Source organism: Lipotes vexillifer, unplaced genomic scaffold (assembly GCF_000442215.2).
Source record: "Lipotes vexillifer unplaced genomic scaffold, Lipotes_vexillifer_v1.1 scaffold230, whole genome shotgun sequence".
NCBI lineage: Eukaryota > Metazoa > Chordata > Mammalia > Artiodactyla > Lipotidae > Lipotes > Lipotes vexillifer.
This window is the reverse complement of record NW_006775143.1, coordinates 7,160,297-7,180,359: the sequence shown is the minus strand read 5'-3', so window position 1 is coordinate 7,180,359 and position 20,063 is coordinate 7,160,297. Positions and strand designations below refer to the sequence as shown.

The window sequence follows — 20,063 nt, the reverse complement described above, 5'->3', positions numbered from 1 at the left end:
CCTACACCTTTCCTAAGCTACAGCGTCGTCCCAATCCTGATAACAACTTCTTCAAGTCCTGTTAACTTCCCTCTGTATTTGGTCAACTACCTGATCTTTTTCATTATTTTGTGAAAAGTGAGCACTTTTTTTAAAACTCAGAGGGAGTCTAGAGGGAGGGGTAAGTGGAATGAAACAACTTCAGTGTGAAAACATGGAGCTACGGGAGAGACAGCCTGAGGCAGGGCTCTGGGGACTCCCCAGCAAGGCCCAGCAAGCTGCAGCTGGACCTGAGGGTTTTCAGAGGATAAGCAACAGTACAACCACGATGAAATAATGGTAAGACAAAAGAGGTAAGGCTCTACGAATTAATTTAAAATGCCAAGCTGGTGGACTCCAAAGCACCAAGTAGAGATGCCCCTCCAAAACACTAGGTGCAGGGCTTCCCTGGTGGCGCAGTGGTTGGGAGTCTGCCTGCCGATGCAGGGGACACGGGTTCGTGCCCCAGTCCAGGAAGATCCCACATGCCGCGGAGCGGTTAGGCCCGTGAGCCATGGCCGCTGAGCCTGCGTGTCCAGAGCCTGTGCTCCGCAACCGGAGAGGCCACAACATGTTGTAAGAGGCCCACGTACCGCAAAAAAAAAAACAAAAAAAACTAGGTGCAGTGGGTGCTGATTCCTCCCTGAGGACCCGCTGGCTGGGAGCTGACAGAACTGCCCTCAGTCCAAGGTCAGGTCCTCCCCGAGAGCAGCCCACCACCAATGGCTAGTCACTGAGTGGGTGAAAAGACCTGAGGAGGGGACACAGAGCAGGACCTCCCTGCAGGCCCTCCCAGCCCAGTCCCAGAGCTCCGTGACGGGTCACGGTCTCGTAAGCGGGGGCAGCAGGTCACCTCCTCCTCGGCCACCGGACCTGTCCTGCCTCCTCAGTCCCCCAGGGTGACGACCCCAGGCACCCTTCAATAAACTTCCAGCACACACACCTCCATCTCAGTCTGCTCCCCCAGGAAACCCAATCTAAAACACTAGGCTTTTTCACCGACATTTTCTTCTTCCACCAACACACAACACCTCCCACGAGAGTGGAAATCAACCTGGTGAGCACCCTTTCCAACTGAGAGAAGATGTCTTACAGTGACTGATCAATGGATCTGGCACACTTACCCATCAGGGGTTTTGCCAAGGCCTCCTCCTTGAAACACCACTGTCTCTCCAGAAACTTCATGCTTAGCTCTAAACGAAAACAACACCAAGAATTTAAATTTAGTCTCGAATTTTTCATGCCACCATTCAACTAATGCATACATTTCATCTGTAAACTGATGAAATCAAATTCCCTATCAAGTATCTACAGTGTGCAAGATGTAAAAGTCAACTAACCCTTCCCATCAGCCAGAGAATTTTCTAAAATGAAGTCTAGGAAGAACAAATAGATATAAAAGACATCCCACATAAAGTTACACTGAATTAAATGTGGTCACACACTGAGAACTATTCTTCCTACAAGGAAAGTAACATAAAGCAGAAACCAATTACGAGAATGACTGCCCCCCTCTTCCACTCCACATCTTCATTCCATTTAGCCAACGGTAATTACGGTACTTCTGTAATCCAGTGCTTTACCTGTCCCAAGATCATTCAATTTTCGAAGCCTGAATTACTGGCCTGTTTCTAAACAGTATACACTGGATAATTAAACAGCTATCCACAGCATAACAATCGATGATTTGCAATTTAGAAAAGGCTTAATAAACAGGAAAATCACAAGCTGAACTTTCCTTCTTCCACTTCATATTCTCAGTTTGTGCAAAACTTGCCCTGCGTGTTCAAATCTGAAATTTTCAAGTTCACTGTACCTTTTGCCAGTCATCAGTGTTTCTACAAGAGTAGAAACCAACTCCTGTTGATCTTGTTCACTGCCCAGTTCATACACCAACCCAAGGCCTTTGGAGGCAACATCTTGGCTAAGTTCTACGCAGAAGTCAGACAAAACAATATTCTTTTAAGAAAAATTTGTTCTCTGGCCATCAAGTAAAAAAAAAGTTAAACTTGTAACATTAACCCAAAAGGATATCAAAGTAAAGATATGAAAACATAATCAACCTGCCTATTTTGTTAAAAACATACTAAATCATCTGAGGTGGACATGACACCAGCAAGTCTCTGTAAATGAGAACTACATTCACAGAACATCCAACTCACAAGCCAAGACAACCCTGCTGGGCCTTAGTGTGCAGTGCATGGTGACAAAGGGTCAGTGGAGGCACGCTGCACACATGAGAGGTAATCACAGGATTTAAGGACGCCCACGTGCAATTTTTTAAATGAAAAGTCAACATGAGACATGTTTAAAACAATTAATAAAACAAAGCTACTATTTAAAGGTCTATCACAAATATTTGCACTCTCTCCTGGCTTAAATCACAAAGAGAAAAGGAATTCTAAGTATCAGGAGAAGAAAGCTATTATTTGGTACAAGTACAAGTTAAAGAAGGCCTCGGCTCCACTTTTAAATGCAAAACTGATCTAATGAACAAACGGTCTAATTAATAAATAAATACATTAAGAATCAAGTTTCCTGTAGCCTTCTTTTATGTTCATTAATCCAGGTTTTTCAAAATTTTAAATACAAGTTTAAAGAAGTTTGGAAATCAAATATTTACCAATTACTTACCATCATTTTCTGACAAGACAGAAACAAATGCACTCTGAATTTCTTTAAGATGAGACTGAAAGAAGAAAAAAGGCATTCAGAACACTGAAACTCTACCTCCTTGGGAGAATAAAAATCTTGCTCTCACGGTACACAATCCCTGTGAAGTCTCAAGACCAGAGGCAGTCACAAACCCTGCTGTGCCCTCATCTTGGAAGGTGGGCAAATTACCTGAAGGTTGTAGCACTTACAGGTGGTCTAACGCACACAGTCTGAGCCTCCCCCATCCTCACCACTTCCTCTGACATTGTACCTTCAACTTAAGAATCATCTTCCGGCCCATATATATCAGGTACTATCCTTCATTCCTTCATGTATAGCTTATTTCAAAATATGTGTTACTGGTTAGTGGCCCTCACCCTCATACACTTCCCTTCCTACCACCTTTCTATTATAAATATTTCATAAACAGTTTCCAACAGAGCTGGACCACATTTACAGAATGGCTTACCTTCACTTCTTTATGGGTACTTAGCTTCCTCACAAGGGAAAGGAGCCAGATGCAGGCTGCTTGCCTCACATGTGGGTTGGAGCTGATGATATGTTTACTTAAAATCACATCCAACACCCAGGGGACCACATCATTAACTTTAGCTCCTAGGGAAAGGGAAAGAATGATAAGAAGCAATTAAAATAACTGAATAGAGCTTCCTGAAAAAGATGAAATTTTAATTAACATCTTTACTCAATACAACAATCCTACAACATATTAAGATCTAAATGACTAAGGTGTTTAAATAAATTGCTGAAGGAACGGATAATCATTCATTTCAGAACCCAGCATAAACTAAATAACCTTTCAAAGGTACTCAGATAACTTCAGTTCCCTAGAATGAAAAATCATCACTATCGTGGGGGAGGCTAGGTATGTGTAGGGGTAGAGGGTGTGGGAAACCTCTGCACGTTCCTTTTCATGTTGCTCTGAACCTAAAACCTCTCTTTTGAAAAAACTGTCTTAAGTTTTTTTAATACCCATATGATTAATGTAAATTTACTCATTTAAACCGTGACAGCAGGAAAAAAAGTATTTCTCTTCCTTTATGTTTCCTTTTAGACCTTAACTGCACATGGAGTTTTTAAAATAAATATTTTTTCTTTTATTTGTTTGTTTTTAAATTTTAAAAATTTTATTGGAGCATAGTTAACTTACAATGCTGTATTAGTTGTGTCTTAATTTTTTTAAATTATCCCCATTCTTTCTGGTGTCAGCAATTTTTCCTTCTCTACCCTATCTTTCCCATCTCCATCTAAAAACTAACAGGCAAACCAACCTCTATTAACCTCACTTTCCTCCTCCCGCTACTACGCCATTGTTCTCCTTTCCTTTGTCACTTCAGAGTTCCTCAACCTTGGCATTACTGAGGTTGGCAGGACACTCTGCTGTGGAGAGCCATCCTGTGCCCTGTAGGATGTTCACAGCATATGAGACATGTGAAATCACAGTACCTGTAACATGTCATCAGAAAACGCATGCCCCTTCACCTATGTGGTCACTAAAAGCCAGAGTGACTTAGTGAAGAGGCACCTGCTGCACGACCTGCACTGTGTGATAAAGGATGAGGGGACACAAAACTTGGAAACTGCTAGGCCTAAACCTCTAACACTGGCTAACCACACCAATCCTCACAAATAGAGCACAAGTCTGAAGGTAATCGATAGCTAACTCCCCTGCCTGCTTGCCAAAGGACTAAAGAAACAGCTCTCATTCATTTTGTGCTCAGTCTCCTTTAACCAATTATCCTTCTCGACTGAGCCAAACTGATAAATACATATATAAATATTGGAAAGAGAGTGAAAATGGAATGTATACATTTTTTTCTTTTGGTCAAAGGTGATAACAAGAACAGAAGAGGGTTACTTGGTGGTAATAAACTGATTAGCTGACTACATGGTACCGGCAGGGGGCGTATATTCTTCTTCAGCCACCAGCCAGGCATCCCGGGCGGCCACAGAACTAGTTCCTATCGCAGCGCTGGTGATGGCTTCGCCGATAGTGAACTGAAGCTCTATCTGCTTGGCCTGCAATGAAGGGGACAAAAGTGAGGAGTCAGAGAGAACACTGCCCCAAAACATCCGTTTCCACAAAAAGGCTGCTTACTGTCTTGTTTCTCGGCATGGTTTGCTTTCACTCTTTGGCCTGCAATGCTCTCGGCTAACAGGATGGTTGGAAAGTGAGGCAGGGTGAGGGAACGGAGAACCCAAGAATGACTTGAGGATCTTTTCCCAAGTCTGTGTTGCACTCTTCACCCTCAGCAGAGAATCACTAAGCAGGGATTTTTAATCTTTGGAAGAATGGCACCATTTACTTGGGGGGAGAAGGGCATGGACTGTGAAGCCATATGGATCTTGGTAGAAATTCTCTTTCTCACCAGCTACATACACTTATTTAAACTCTGAGACTCAACTTTGTCATTTGTAACATGAGCATAAATAATACCATCATCCACCTCGTCAGGCCGTAGGGATTAAACGAGGTTAACGTACATAAAGCATCTAGTAGACATTTGATTGGTAGTAACTGCACCCTTAACAGCGGCCTTTATCATTTACTAACACCTCCTCCTCTCTGCACGGCTTAAATTACATGATATCTGCAAGTTCCTCTCAAATGGTTCAGAAAAAAAAACAGAGAATGACAAAGCAAACGTGGTAAAATATTATAATTTGGTAAGTCTGGATAAAGGGTATACAGGAGTTCTTTACATTATTCTGACAACCACACTGTAAATTTGGAATTGTTTCAAAAATCGAAAGTTTAAAAAATTCTTAACTATACATACTCAAATTTTTTAAATCAGACTTAGAAATTGACACATCTCACAATTATGAATCACTGACCAATATGGAATTGGGCCAACCTCAGCTCCCTTTGGCATTTTTCTCTAATGTTTGCTGGGAATCAGAAAAGACCTAAGAATAGGAGAGTAAGAAGAGAATGAAGAACAGAGACTATGAGGGGTATGGGAATATGGGGCTTTTGGGAGAACACTGTAAAGCATACAGACAACAGTCTAGCCATTTCCAAGCTTAATCAACTAAATGCTCTAGGCTTGCTGAGGTGTTAAGTGCTGATACCACACACTTCCTACTCTGAGAAAAAGTATTTGAAGGCTTCAGTCCTACAGCTTTCCTGGTCAAAGTTTCTCTAAGCTGAGAAAAGGTTACCTCAACACAGAGGATCCCGTATTAGGGAGTCATTTTATGTGCCTGTTTTTACCTGTTTACATGTTAATAACAACATAGTTGGCATTACAAACAAAAACAAAACTCCCTACCTCTATTTGTGAAGATAATATCCAGATTTTGCTTTAAATATTCTAGAAATAAAGACTGGGTAAGTAGGGATCATTATGTTATTATTCTCTCTACTTCTGTGCATGCCTGAAATTTTCCATAATAAAAATTTAAAAGAAACAACAACAAGAAAAACCTTTAGGACTCTGTCCTAGATGACTGTGAAGATATTCTGCTTCTCTTGATTCCTACTTTTTTTAAGTTCTCCTCCTTCAGTCTCTCTAGCATGTTTCAAGCTTTTCATATAGTTCTGTACTTCTAAACTCTTAAAATAATGTCTTCAGTAGCAAGTTGAGAACCGAGACAAACCTTCATTCATTTAAACAAAACTGGGAGAAACCCATCTTGAGCACAGATGTATGAAAAGAAAAAAGATGAGAAAGGAGACATCACAAGCTACTCCTCAAGACGTTACAACGTCAGTGACATCCAGGGGGAACGAGATATGGTTATGATTCCTTGTCAAAAAATTTCACCTTAAAAATACTCCATCAATAATCCAGAGACCTGCATCCTAATGTCGGCTCTATCACTCAGCTGCCTTATTCCTCAACCACAGCTCTCCTCTCTCCTCCCTCTCTTCCTTCAAGGCCCAGCAGCAACTTTGCCACCAAAAAACGTGCACCAGCTCCCTCAGACAGAAGTGCTCACGCCCGCGTTCGTGAGTCCACTGCCTTACACGCAAACGTCTCTTCATTCAGTTACGCTTCCAAAAAATGTTTGAGGTCCTGCTACTACCAATTACGCTGCCCGGCCCCTGTTTTATAAGGGGGTGAGGATGGGGGTGCAAAACAGACTTTGCCTTCAGCCTAGTGGGCAATTAGCAACTGTGATGAATGCTGTGAAGCAAAGTACGGAGCAGCATGAAAGCACAAATAAATAAAGAATCTACTCTAGTCTGAAGGGTCAGGAGACTTTTCAAAGAGCTATAGCAACAACCTGAGAAAGAAGGAAGCATGGGTCTTTCAAAAGCTCAGAGCAAAGAAGGACTAAGAGGCTGGTGAACAAAAGCGGCAGGTGAGTAAGTGACAAGAACCAAGGCCCCATCAGGGGCCACATCAGATTGTGTTAGGTCACTCATCATATTGGCTAGCAGTTGTCTACTTATAGGTCCTCTCCACCACACTGGACATTTATCTAGAAGACAGAAGCAAAGTCATCAGACTCAAGGGCAACCAGAACACTGGCACCCACTCCCCACATCTAGCTGAATGGGTACGTTTCCCCTTCTACCTACACTGCACCACGCTTTACTCAAAAATGATGAGAAGGGCTTCCCTGGTGGCGCAGTGGTTAAGAATCCACCTGCCAATGCAGGGGACACGGGTTCGAGCCCTGGTCCGGGAAGATCCCACATGCCGCGGAGCAACTAAGCCCGTGCACCACAACTACTGACCCTGTGCTCTAGAGCCCGTGACCCACAACTACTGAGCCCGCATGCCACAACTACTGAGCCTGCACTCTAGAGCCCGTGCTCCACAACAAGAGAAGCCACTGCAATGAGAAGCCCACGCACTGCAACGAAGAGTAGCTCCCGCTCGCTGCAACTAGAGAAAGCCTGCGCACAGCAACAAAGGCCCAACACAGCCAAAAATAATACATAAAAATAAATAAATTTATTTTTAAAAAATCATGAGAAAAGGACTTCCCCACAGAGGTGATTTAGTCAATGCTACAATTACCACAGTGATGGGCCCACAGATGGTACTCAGTAAGTACTTGGTGAATAAATGAATAAAGTTTTAATTTAAAACCTCACAGCATGCAAAATTCCAAGTTAAGAAAAATGCCTTTTGTTTGAATGACTAACAACCAGAGAGCAATATAAATACCTCCACAGAATCCATCAGACCTTGCAAGAGGAGTTTCTGGTGAGGAAAATCTCCATCCCCAACTGGAAAATACCCCAGTGTTTGGATAGCTCTTTCTTTCATCTGGAAGAACACAGAATTTTTTTTTTTTTTTAAATGAAGTATATAACAGCTTGGTCCCAGAAAAAATGTTTCCAAAATGAGAAAGCAGGGAGGGGGAGTCTGTCTAACTAATGCATCAGCACAATTTTTTTTTTTAAGTATCCAATTTTACAGAATTATGTCTATAAGACATTGGAGGTAGAAAGACATAAAACTGAGTTCATTAAGGGTCCACAGCTGCAAAAGAAGGAAGAACAAAGTCTTTAACTAGTTCATTATCCTACAAGCTATAGCAGTTATAAATGTAGGTTCTGGGCCCAGAGGACCTAAGATCAAGTCACCATTTTAATAGCCTTTACAACTGTGTGACCTCAGGCAAGTTACTTAGCCTCTCTGTGACGCTATTTCCTCATCTCTGAAAATAGAGATGACAACTGTACCTACTTCACTAGATCTTTTGGGGATTCAATTAATTAACGCATGTGAAGCACTCAGCATATGCCTGGCAGACTGCAAGTGCTCAACAATGGATGGTAATGAGTAGTTGCTAACATCTAATAAAAACTACTGTGATCTCAGAAAGTTTTAAATAGTAGCTAGATCAAGAATAAAATTACATATTTATTAAACTTGTAGTAAACTGATTTTTCTGTTCATTAAATCATCTTATACTTCAACACTGAGGTGTTCTTCTCCCAAAGAAAATTTTTAAAGTCTATGAAAGTTTTTATCTAAAACTAAAAAAACCGTAAGTGTCCTTTTCCTCAGGGATTACTCACACTGCTTACTAATGCCCAGATTTCTTAAAACCAAACTAAGTATAGGAAGTTAAGATTTAGATTTGGTCTGAAATTACAAAAAATCGTAAAACTATTTAACACTTTATTACCCCCCTTTTGCATGACAAAAGGATTACCTGATGCATTTAATATTTACCCAAATCTTAACAGTTATGGGCCTAAATTGGAGTAACTGGGTCAAACGGTACACATACAAAAGCAGTGCACAAATCACCCCCAACTCAAAATTAAACCGTCACCTAGACTTTCTTCTTTATCACTCTTTTTCACATTCAGTCCTTCCTCCAGCTGTAATGCCATCTATCCTATGATTCTGTTTTTATTCATTTATTTATCTATGAATAGAAAGAATTTCAGAAAAGAAGGATAAAAGGAAGAGACTTGCCTTATTTGTTTCTTTACTGGAGGGTATTCTATTTAGCAGGCTTTCCACAAGATGCAACTTACTAAAGCCAGATCCCTCACTGGGGATTGGGAGTGGACCATTTCTGCCAATTTCACCCAGGGCTGTACAGGCAGCAATTGCCAGGAGGGGTGACGTACTGTCCAAAAATGAGCCTGTAAACACATTTGGACAAAAAAGAATTTTATATCATTACCCCTGGAATCCAAAGCAACCAGCAATGTATTCAAGATTTTTTTTAAAGACAGCAAACCAAAATCAAAGTCTATAACATATTTTCCAGTTGATAATTTGTTAGCATTTCTTTAGTAATGAAACACCAGTCATGTCCTTTCTTAATGTTTACAATTTTTCCCATAATGGAATCATCTCTGTTAAATAGAAACATATAGAAAAAAAATATATAGAAAAACTAGAGTACTTGCATTGTTATTAAAAACACAGAATTTATTTAGCATCAAGATTTTGTGGAAAAACCTCGTGTATTTAGAGTGCAATGCTAATAAAAAGAAATTAAAATGTTACAATAAATTTTAACCTAATTCAAAAAAACTGTAACCTACTTATGCTGACATCCAAATCAGCATAAACACATTAATTACCGATAGTTTCTGTGGCACTCTGAATGAGTTCCTCTTGTTCGGGCAGAAAATCAGCATTTGTCTCCACGTCTTGCTGCTCTGCCATTTTCATTTTCTTCTTAGCCAAATATCTTCCTACTGTGAATCCCAATGCAAGCAAGGATCCGTGCTGTATCTCCGGGCTCTGGATTTAACAACACAATACCGTATGTCTGTCTCTCTCACACGTGCGTGAATGCAATGAAATAACTGTGTGTTTACTACAGTCATCTCCCCAATAAAATATAAGGCCAAAGAATAAAGTGATCATGTGAGGTTCCACTGGATGTTAATAAATCGGTTAGGGAACAAGAGAAAACTTGAGTTTCAAACACAGAATTCTGAGAAGTTAAGCTGAGTCCTGACTCACTTGGATTTAGATTCCCTAATCCCATACCCAACTCCAACTATGGGTGAGGTGACTCCACTGCATGCTCTTAAAAGCACCCACACTTCCGTCTAGCTTATAAATAACACTTAGGTAAATACACCGTCATAACTTTCAAGCATAATTTTCCTCTACTGCCAACAAAATAAAATGAACGGATCCTATTTCTAATTGCTAAAACCTCCAAATGCAAATAAAATATTTGAAAGCACATGGTTTCAACAGTGTTTCCTAACGGGACAGGTACAATGAGAGGTGGCAGTAGATGGGGAGGAAAAAAGGAACTAACATTTCTGAGCACCAAGCACTACTAGAGCTTCTCATCTATCCACTGCCTGCCATATTCGTAGCACTTAAAACAATGCCTATGAGACACAAGGCACTCAAAATTTGTTGACTGAACTGACTGAATCCATGTATTATCTATCTCATTTAATCTTTACAATCATAAAGGCAAGAAATTTATGAGTTCGTTTTACAAGTGAGAACACAAAAACTAAAAACATATTAGATGCTTTTGTAAAACTATTTCCCACAAAAAAGGATAAAGACAAAACTGATAACATACATGATTGTCTTTTGTAGTCTTTATAAGCTGTTCTATCATTGACTTCAACTCGTTTCCTGACACTGTAGATACCACCACAGAATAAAACAATGCTGCCAGTTCACGCATCTCTTCTTTACTGCTATTCATCAGACTCTGAGCAGTGTAGAAAAAGAAATACACACATAATATATGATCATCTCCCTGCTGACAATGTCTAACATTTAAAACATTATAATGTTCAATCTACTGGTAACTGTGAGAAAAGAACACAACAAGCTATTATTTCAAAACGAAATAAAAGCGGAGGTATAGACCAAAATCTTATGTGCATTTTCATCAAAGATACAAAGTATAATACAGGTGGAATTAATACACAGCTGATCTGAAACAGAGGTCAGCATGTGTTTTCTGTAAAGAGCCAAATCTATCGCAACAATTCCACTCTGCTATTGTAGTGCAAAAGCAGTCATAGACAACAAATGGGTGTGGCTGGATTCCAGTACAATTTTACAGACACTCTAATTTTCACATGTCAGGAAATTTTATTCATCTTTTAATTTTTTTTCAACCCTTTAAAAATGTAAACAGTATTCTTAGCTTGCAGCCCATACAAACAGGAGGCGGGCCAGATTTGGTACATGGACCACAAGTTAATGACCCCTGATCTACAAGATCAAAGGTCAAAAACTCTAAGATCATTTTAAAATGAGCAAATATTCACAAAGAATTAAAAAACCTTTTTAAACTAGAAGCAATTTCATGAGACTAGATTTTCCAGCAAAGTACAAAACTCACTCCTCTTGGTAAACTACCTTCATGCTTTCACACTTAAATAATTGGTACATTTCACCATCATTCAAACTGCATTTTCCAAAAAGAACTACATTATGCAGCACAAAAGGTATACAAAACTATATGAGCCAGACCTGTAATAAAAAAAGATTATTCACTGTTTATCTGAAATTCAAGTTTAACTGAGTATCTTGCATTTTTATTTGCTAAACATGGTAACCATTTTCATGTGACCACGGGACAAAAATACTCTCCAACATGGCCGGTGGGAGTGTGAATTGGAACTACTCATATGGAGGACGTGCATTATCTATTAAAATTGCATCCATGTGCCCTCAATTCCACTTCTGGGGAATCTATCTAAAAATATACCTAGGGCTTCCCAGGTGGCGCAGTGGTTGAGAGTCCGCCTGCCAATGCAGGGGACACGGGTTCGTGCCCCGGTCTGGGAAGATCCCACATGCCGCGGAGCGGCTGGGCCCGTGAGCCATGGCCGCTGAGCCTGTGCGTCTGGAGCCCGTGCTCCGCAACTGGAGAGGCCACAATAGTGAGAGGCCCGCGTACCGCAAAAAAATATATAAAAATATAAAAATATACCCACTCAGGGCTTCCCTGGTGGTGGCGCAGTGGTTGAGAGTCCGCCTGCCGATGCAGGGGACACAGGTTCATGCCCTGGTCCGGGAGGGTCCCGTGTGCCGCGGAGCGGCTGGGCCTGTGAGCCATGGCCGCTGAGCCTGCGCATCTGGAGCCTGTGCTCCGCAGTGGGAGAGGCCACAACAGTGAGCGGCCCGCGTGCCACACACACACAAAATAAATCAAATAAATAAATAAAAATATACCCACTCATATTCAAAATGATGGATTGTTCATTGCAGCAGACTGGAAGTACCCTAAATGACCATCAATAAGGACCTACAATAAATTATGGCACATTCATGCAGTGGAAAACAATGAAGTTGTTAAAACAAAGAGGATGTTCTCTCTGTAGTTATATAGAAATAACTCCTTGTTCTAACGCTAAGCAAAAGAAGGTACAAAACAGTGTGAAAAGTATAATACCCTTTTGTGTGAAATAAGGAAGAAAAATCAAAAATGCTAATTTCATTTGTGTGTATATGCATAAGTAAACTCTAGAAGGGACACCATATACAAATAAGTGATAACCTATGCATGTCTGTCAGGTGAGAGAGGAAGAGGCAGGAAGGTGAAGGGATCTGGGTAGCTGACAGACTATGCAAAGGAGACGTCTTACATAATTGTTTACTTAAATTATACATATTTATTACTTGTTTAAACTTTTAAAACAGAAAAATAATTTTTTCTTACTTATAAGACTCCCAATTCATCTCCCCCCTCACCTAAATGGATCACTGCAATACATGAACCTACACGCTTCCCAGTAAGTGTTTAATGATGAGAGTTTCAAAATGACCTAAAGGCAGAAAAGGCCACAGAAACACTGGTAGGAAGGCAACATCGTGAGACCAAAGTTTAAAATATACAGAATCAAAAAGAAATACACATGCACAGGATATACCTTTATCCATTCGGTTTTGTCTACAAATTTGGTAGCCAGCTTTTCCGGATACACTGAGACAGCTTCCAATAGACAGTACATGACAGGCAAACCTAAATAAGAAGGAATTCAGAACCATTCTGATTTCAAGAAAAGCAATAAACGTACAGGGATCACTAAATTCCTTTAAAGCATAAGGCTACAGCTTTAGGAGGCATTCCCCAGTTCTACAAAACAAAAGTTAACCTAAATACAGTATGTGATTCAATACACAAATTTACAGACTTATTGTCTATAAAAAGATGCCCTGTTCTTCACACCCACTTCCAAAGTAAAAATATATTACCTATTGTTAAGCGTTTCTTTCTGAAAAAAGAAACAGTGTATCAAAGATGAACTCAGGCAAGTTTAGAAAAGAAACAGAGATTCATGTTCAGTTGTAGGAGAGAAGACAGAAAATAATTTTGCTATAAATTCTCAGCTGAGTTTAAAATTAGATTTTTGCTTAAGTGCTTTAGTATAATCCTCAGTGGCATGACCTCCTACCTCCAACACCTGCTAACAGCTGCTGAAGCAGGCCGATGTAGATCTGAACAGGGTTGGTTTCCCCACTCTTGGAAGAAGACGAGGAGGGTGTTGCCTGGCTGCCCGACATTAAAGTCCGTATATAGCGTCCAATGGCTGGGGCGTGATCTTGCATATCAGCCAAACTCTGAGAGGTGGGCACCACTCCCGCACTGTGAGCCAGGCACATGCGCAGGTACAGGACTATCTACAGACAGAAGGAAGAAGGACACCAGATAAGCGTCTCAAAACATCAAGGCAGGAGATGTTCTTCAAAGTGACAGTTCCCAGCTTTGATTCCCCACCTTCCTTCAAAAGCTATTCAACAACCCTCACAGAAGCTGGAAAACACGACTCAACGTGTGAACTGAAATTACCACAATGGAGCAGAATTTATATAACCAGCTTTTATAATCCAAAGAGTGCTTTTTAACAGAGTTTAATGGAGTTAAAACACAAACTCCACTTTTAAAGTCTAAAATATAACAAGGAAAATCTTTTTTTTTTTTTTTTTAAAGATGTGTGTGTATGTATGTGAGAGAGACAGACAGACAGACACTGGGCAGAAACCCAGGACCAATGATCTGTTCCTGTGGAACTTGAGCTGCATTTAATCTCCATTGACAAGAGAATTTGAGAAAATGGGTTCAAATCATCTACAGAAGAGCAGCTACGACGTCATTAAAAACCTCTGACATAAATTAGCTACTAAGGAGTCCTCTGGAAGCTCTTTCCTTGACAGCTAGAACAGGACAGGCAGTAATTTCATCGTGAGTCTTCTTACTCTGAACAAGATTAACTCTTGCCATTTAATTAGTGCAAATCAATGACTAAAACAATAGAACTTCCCTTAGTAAATGAGATAAATTAATCTAATTCTCCAACCTTCAAAACTGGATAATCCAAATAACCTCAATATATTGTTGGCTTTAAAATTCAAATCTAATTTGCTGTAAATTCCCAATAGCAATCAAGGCAGAGCATCTACTTCTTTCACGAAGAGAATCTCACTGAGACAAATGTATTTCTAGACTCCACTATGATTTAAAATAATACCAATTACTAAGTACTGTTTTCCTAATAAACAACCTGGTATAAAACAATGACGTCACTATATGGGTTTACCTAGCACACAAAAAATTCACGGTCATCTCTTTGACTGTGACATTATCGTTAAGAACCTTTAGCGAAAGCAAAATAGAAATATATGTCAGTCCTACCTCTCCAAAGGCTGCTGGGTTAAATGGAAGGACAGTGGTCCCAGTCATGTACTTGGCTGGCGTTTTCATTCGATGGGAAGCCTAATAAAAATAAACCCCAAAAATCAATTACTGGAAAACAAAGCACGTGTACCCTTTCTCAACTCAAAAATAACTGTATTTCTAGCTACATTATTGTCTGTTACTGATTTTTTTCTAGTCAAAACATTTTTCCATTAATCATGCTTGATTGTGCATGGACCTCAAACCCTAAGTTACAGATGTGTTGCCTTTTGACTGGCTTGTTTAAAAAGAATAAACCTGGGCTTCCCTGGTGGCGCAGTGGTTGAGAGTCCGCCTGCCGATGCAGGGGACACAGGTTCGTGCCCCGGTCCAGGAAGATCCCACATGCCGTGGAGCGGCTGGGCCCGTGAGCCATGGCCGCTGAGCCTGCACGTCCGGAGCCTGTGCCCCGCAACGGGAGAGGCCACCATAGGGAGAGGGCCGCATACAGCAAAAAAAAAAAAAAAAAAGAATAAACCTATAAATCAACTATACTTTAAAAAGAAAGGAAAAAAGAAAAAAGCTGCAAAGATGACACAGTAGCAAGTAAAAAATATAAAATAAAATAAAAAGAATAAACCTACTCCAGGCATCTACTGACAGTCACCCCAGGGCACTGCATGCCAGTTATTTTCATTAATAATAGAGGTAGAAGGAAAATATTAGCACAAAAGCATCTTCTGCCCACAAATATGACAGTGTTATGGAGAAGAGAATCATGGCTGTTACATACTGACCTCCAGCACCCTTAAGATGTCTATCTAAGCCAAAAGCTAAGACCACCAGTAGAAGTGAAAGGCTGTAAGGGATCCCCCCAGCACACTAAGAGAAACATCAATGTAAAAAGTAGGATAGTGTCAGGGTGGGGGTTCATGACTGTCAATACTCTGATCTACCAGCAACAACAGGAGACTTGCAAAAGCAGATGCAATGCTCTCTTATGATCATGGTGGAAAAAGTCTGGACTGCTCCCTGAAGCATTCTTAAACTTATGCTGCCCTAAATAATGACCTTAAAAATAAAAAAGATATATTTTAAGCATGTCATGCCAAGGGGAAAAATTTTAAACACAGCCAATAAAAATAATGGTACAAATGAACTTATTTACAAAACAGAAATAGAGTCACAGTTGTAAAAAACAAACTTATGGTTACCAGGAGGGAAAAGGGGGGAAGGGATAAACTGGGAGATTGGGATTGACATATACACACTACTATATATAATACAGATAAATAATAAGGACCTACTGTATAGCACAGGGAACTCTACTCAATACTCTGTAATGATCTATATGGGAAAAGAATCTAAAAAAGAGTGGATGTATGTTTATGTATAACTGATTCACTCTGCTGTACAGCAGAAACTAACACAACAGTGTTAGTTAAATCAACTATACTCCAATAAAAATTTTAAAAATAATAATAAAAAATAAAATAAACACAGCCAAAATGTTGAAAAACATAAAAGGAATCCTAAGTAATTTAGATTTGGGCAAAACAGATTAATTACATTTGAGATTTATATTTTTCTCCTCACTTCGTACCTTCCTCTTATTGTGTTGACATTGTTAGAAACTTTACTAACCATTCAACATTTAGTGATTAGCATTTTAAAATGTGCCACCTAAAAAAATGTAAGTTTATTTTCATCATTCATTATATGACTTAAACTATTATCTGAAGTTAAATACCATACCTTTTCCTGGATATAATATACCATTTCTGGGAAAGATGGCATCTGCTTAGAAGCACTTTCTTTTTTGTTTCTACCAGGAAGACACCTTAAAACTCGTTGTGCCTCTCCATGAACTTCCTCCCGTCTTTCAGAAAGATAAATAAGAAACATAAATAAATTCCACCAACTGGAGAATGATCATATGAAGACTAAGAACAGCAATTTTATTTGTCATGTGTCTTAAATATATTTTTGGCTATCTATGCAAAGAGGCATAAAATACATGATAAACAATCGCTTCTTTTTGGAAATTTCATTAGATGTGGAGAGTCATGTGGCTTTCATCTTTGAATTTTACCCACAGGAAAAAACAAGACGCGGTATGACTACAGGTCTATATATTGTATCAAGGGAGCCATATTTTTAACTCTAATAAATTGCTCCTAAATTCCACAGACGAACACTGCAAACAACATAAATTTTATTCAATTTTCAACTAAATTTTAAATGAACCCAAATTCAAATTAACACCTTTGAAACTTACGGATCTCCTGCAGCTAATAAGAGCAAATATCTGGACGGTATATGATCTGAGGGAAACACCGTGCTGGCAAATTTCACAGCCACTTGTCGAACTTGAACTTCAGGCTATTTGACACATAAACGCACGAACACACACACACACGCACACACACACAGAGATTAAAAAAAAAAGAATTCAATTACCAACAACTCATTCCAGTCGAGTCATTTTAACTGTAAACAATCAAAATTTGATATTTCAATAAATGTATCAAAATAAATAAAACATCATTTAGTCAAAATCTTTAATCATGTTGTTTAAAAGTCTCTGGACAATGACATTATTTAAAGAATACTATTATGATCTAAGAGGATGCTCCAAGTAGAGCAGGAAACCCCACCAAGACCATAACCAGAGAATCTCTCTGTAGATGTACATCCTCAGCCCAACCATCAGACCAAGGTCACTGTGGCAGTTTCTAGCCACCACCTCTGCTTCTCCAACTCTTAAACTCTCAGTCACATGAGTGAAATTCAGATATTTTGCAGGAAACACAAACAGAGCTTACTTGGAATCCCTACAAATTTAAAGCAAAATACCACCAACGCTTTCAGATTAGCTCTTAAATTAAAACTGACTCCAAAGCAAAGCTTCAACTACATAAATATATCCAATTAACTTAAATAGATTAAGACTGTATGAATACAAAGTTCAACCAGAAAAGCAGTTGTAGAGTCTACTGATGCTTAAGCTTTATTCTCATGTATCTTCCCCCTGGGTCATTCCTCCAGTCACAGCGTGAGATGAGAGATGCTTAGAAACATGTACTACCTCATTTATTCAGGTGTTCTTGCTCGTTAGCATTTTTGGAGCTACTGTAAAGGGCAATGATATTAAGGACCAGTCTATATGATTTAGCCCAGGGTCTGGCTGCCTTACATGTAGTCTGAGAAAAGAAAATAAATTACCTTTGGCTTCGTAATACTGTTACATGATTTGATCTGCATAAGTATAACCAGCACCCATGTGCATTATACAAGCATTCCATTTCCTTGTAAGGTTACCTACAAAAAGTTTTAAGTATTTGACTCTAATGAGCTTCCAAATAAGCCTATACTTCTTTGTCCATGTTCTATGGTCATGAACCAGGTACACTGGACACCAAGAGCATTTGACAATGGGACACTAGATATAATAAGCCTTCTGAGTGTACATAATTATCCTGTCATATTTCAACAGAAACCAGATACCTTTCTGAACCTTTAATAATTCCTCAATATAAATGTGTTAATAAACATGGCTGAAGACCTAATGAAGACCCAATGCAGCCAAATTTCAGTTAAGATGCAATTCATATTAATCTCACCAATATTTGACATCATTCCCTCTTGAATCTCCCTCTCTACTCCTAGAAATGGAGGGCAAAGAACTGACTAAAGCAAATACATAATGTATTATTTTATACTGCATATTATATATCATGTTTACATATGTGTATATAAGCACAGACATTAAAAATTCTCCTGCAAACTCCCATGGCAGGCAAACGAAGAGGACTAGAAGGAAGAAGAGCATGTTTGACGGCACTGGCTTACTTCCTACAGACTCATTTTGATCCATAAATTGTGTCTTTCTTTCCTTCTGCTTTTCTCCCCCAATGTTACCTACAGAACTCCACCTCAGTGGACTGTAGTGCTCAGCTACCACTTAAAACAAAACACTTGCAACTGGGAGAGCATGATATTAAGAACAGTTTTCCAACAAGGAAGGCTTTACACATAATGCCGCTGTGAATATCACTACTCCTTCTTCCCTAAAATCAGATTCCAATAACGAAGAATTAAAAACAGATCATAAATCACAGTCCAAGTGAAAGCAAATATTCCTCTTCATTATAGAGAGTTAAGGCAAAAAGCAATTCAAATGTTGATCTTAAAAATGTAGGACTTCCCTGGTGGCGCAGTGGTTAAGAATCCGCCTGCCAACGCAGGGCACACGGGTTCGAGCCCTGGTCCAGGAAGACCCCACATGCCATGGAGCAACTAAGCCCGCGTGCCACAACTACTGAGGCTGCACTTTAGAGCCGTTAGCCACAACTACTGAGCCCATGAGCCACAACAACTGAAGCCCATGCGCCTAGAGCCCGTGCTCCGCAACAAGAGAAGTCACCGCAATGAGAAGCCCACACACAATGAAGAGTAGCCCCCGCTCGCTATACCTAGAGAAAGCTCGCACGCAGCAACAGAGACCCAATAAATTTTAAAAATAAAAAATGAGAGCTTAAAAAATGTTTAAAAATAAATGTAAAATGCATATACCACCAGCCATTGTAGTTCACATAGTCAGACCTACCTTTATTAAGTACGAAGCCACAAGTGCCTCCATGAGAGTCCGCTGTGCTCCTTCCAAAGTACTATAAGCTCCAACCATCATGGACAGTGCTTCTTGAATAGCGAGTCGCGTCTCGGGCTCTTCCTATGAAGATGATAAAAACAGTGTTTCCCTCCCTGTTGGGTTTCCAAGTGAGCATCCAAACAGAAAGCATACACTTGCCAGGTGTTTCCCTACCTTACACAGGGCTTCAAAAAGCTGCTGCACAAGAGCTATATCCTTAGTGAATAAATGGGGCATTCGACTGTAAGAGAATATGAGGTCATCATTACTATCAAAAATTTCCATAAGATGGAAAAAAAAAAGAAACTAAACACAAGCTTTCCTAAACTTGCACTTTCACTTCTGAACTATGTGAGCATCACTGGATTACCTCCCCCAAAGAACCAAACACTTTTTAAAGTAAATATTTAATTCTTCAACTGTCTAATAATGTAATTCTAGATTAATATACCTATTATCCAGATATTCTCACTAGAATATTCCATGCATTCAGTTAACATTTCTGATTTTACAATAAAGAAAACAGATGAGACTAAATGCTATTTAAACTAATGACTCTGGTGACAAGGAGCTTTGTCACTTCATGCCAACACACAAGGGACAAGGTTTGTTGACAACCCTATGCTGTATCAGCTGATCTGAAGTGGCTGTCTTCTGAGCCCCCAAACTCCTTCCCTAC

At 39.7% G+C, this 20,063-nt stretch overlaps 1 protein-coding gene across 1 annotated transcript in view; it reads right to left on the bottom strand.

The window, feature by feature from the left end:
- The window catches only part of ECPAS (Ecm29 proteasome adaptor and scaffold), a 73,046-nt gene that overhangs the window by 24,306 nt on the left and 28,677 nt on the right, over positions 1-20,063 (bottom strand). The window contains exons 12-27 of the mRNA XM_007449777.1: positions 19,559-19,625; positions 19,343-19,465; positions 17,012-17,115; positions 16,489-16,612; positions 14,752-14,832; positions 13,514-13,739; positions 12,989-13,080; positions 10,678-10,812; positions 9,704-9,866; positions 9,084-9,256; positions 7,818-7,919; positions 4,587-4,710; positions 3,143-3,288; positions 2,653-2,707; positions 1,835-1,949; positions 1,143-1,211 (exon numbers count right to left, since the gene is read on the bottom strand). Coding sequence (XP_007449839.1) covers positions 1,143-1,211; positions 1,835-1,949; positions 2,653-2,707; positions 3,143-3,288; positions 4,587-4,710; positions 7,818-7,919; positions 9,084-9,256; positions 9,704-9,866; positions 10,678-10,812; positions 12,989-13,080; positions 13,514-13,739; positions 14,752-14,832; positions 16,489-16,612; positions 17,012-17,115; positions 19,343-19,465; positions 19,559-19,625 — 1,899 coding nt within the window. The remainder of the gene's footprint in view (positions 1-1,142; positions 1,212-1,834; positions 1,950-2,652; positions 2,708-3,142; positions 3,289-4,586; positions 4,711-7,817; positions 7,920-9,083; positions 9,257-9,703; positions 9,867-10,677; positions 10,813-12,988; positions 13,081-13,513; positions 13,740-14,751; positions 14,833-16,488; positions 16,613-17,011; positions 17,116-19,342; positions 19,466-19,558; positions 19,626-20,063) is intronic.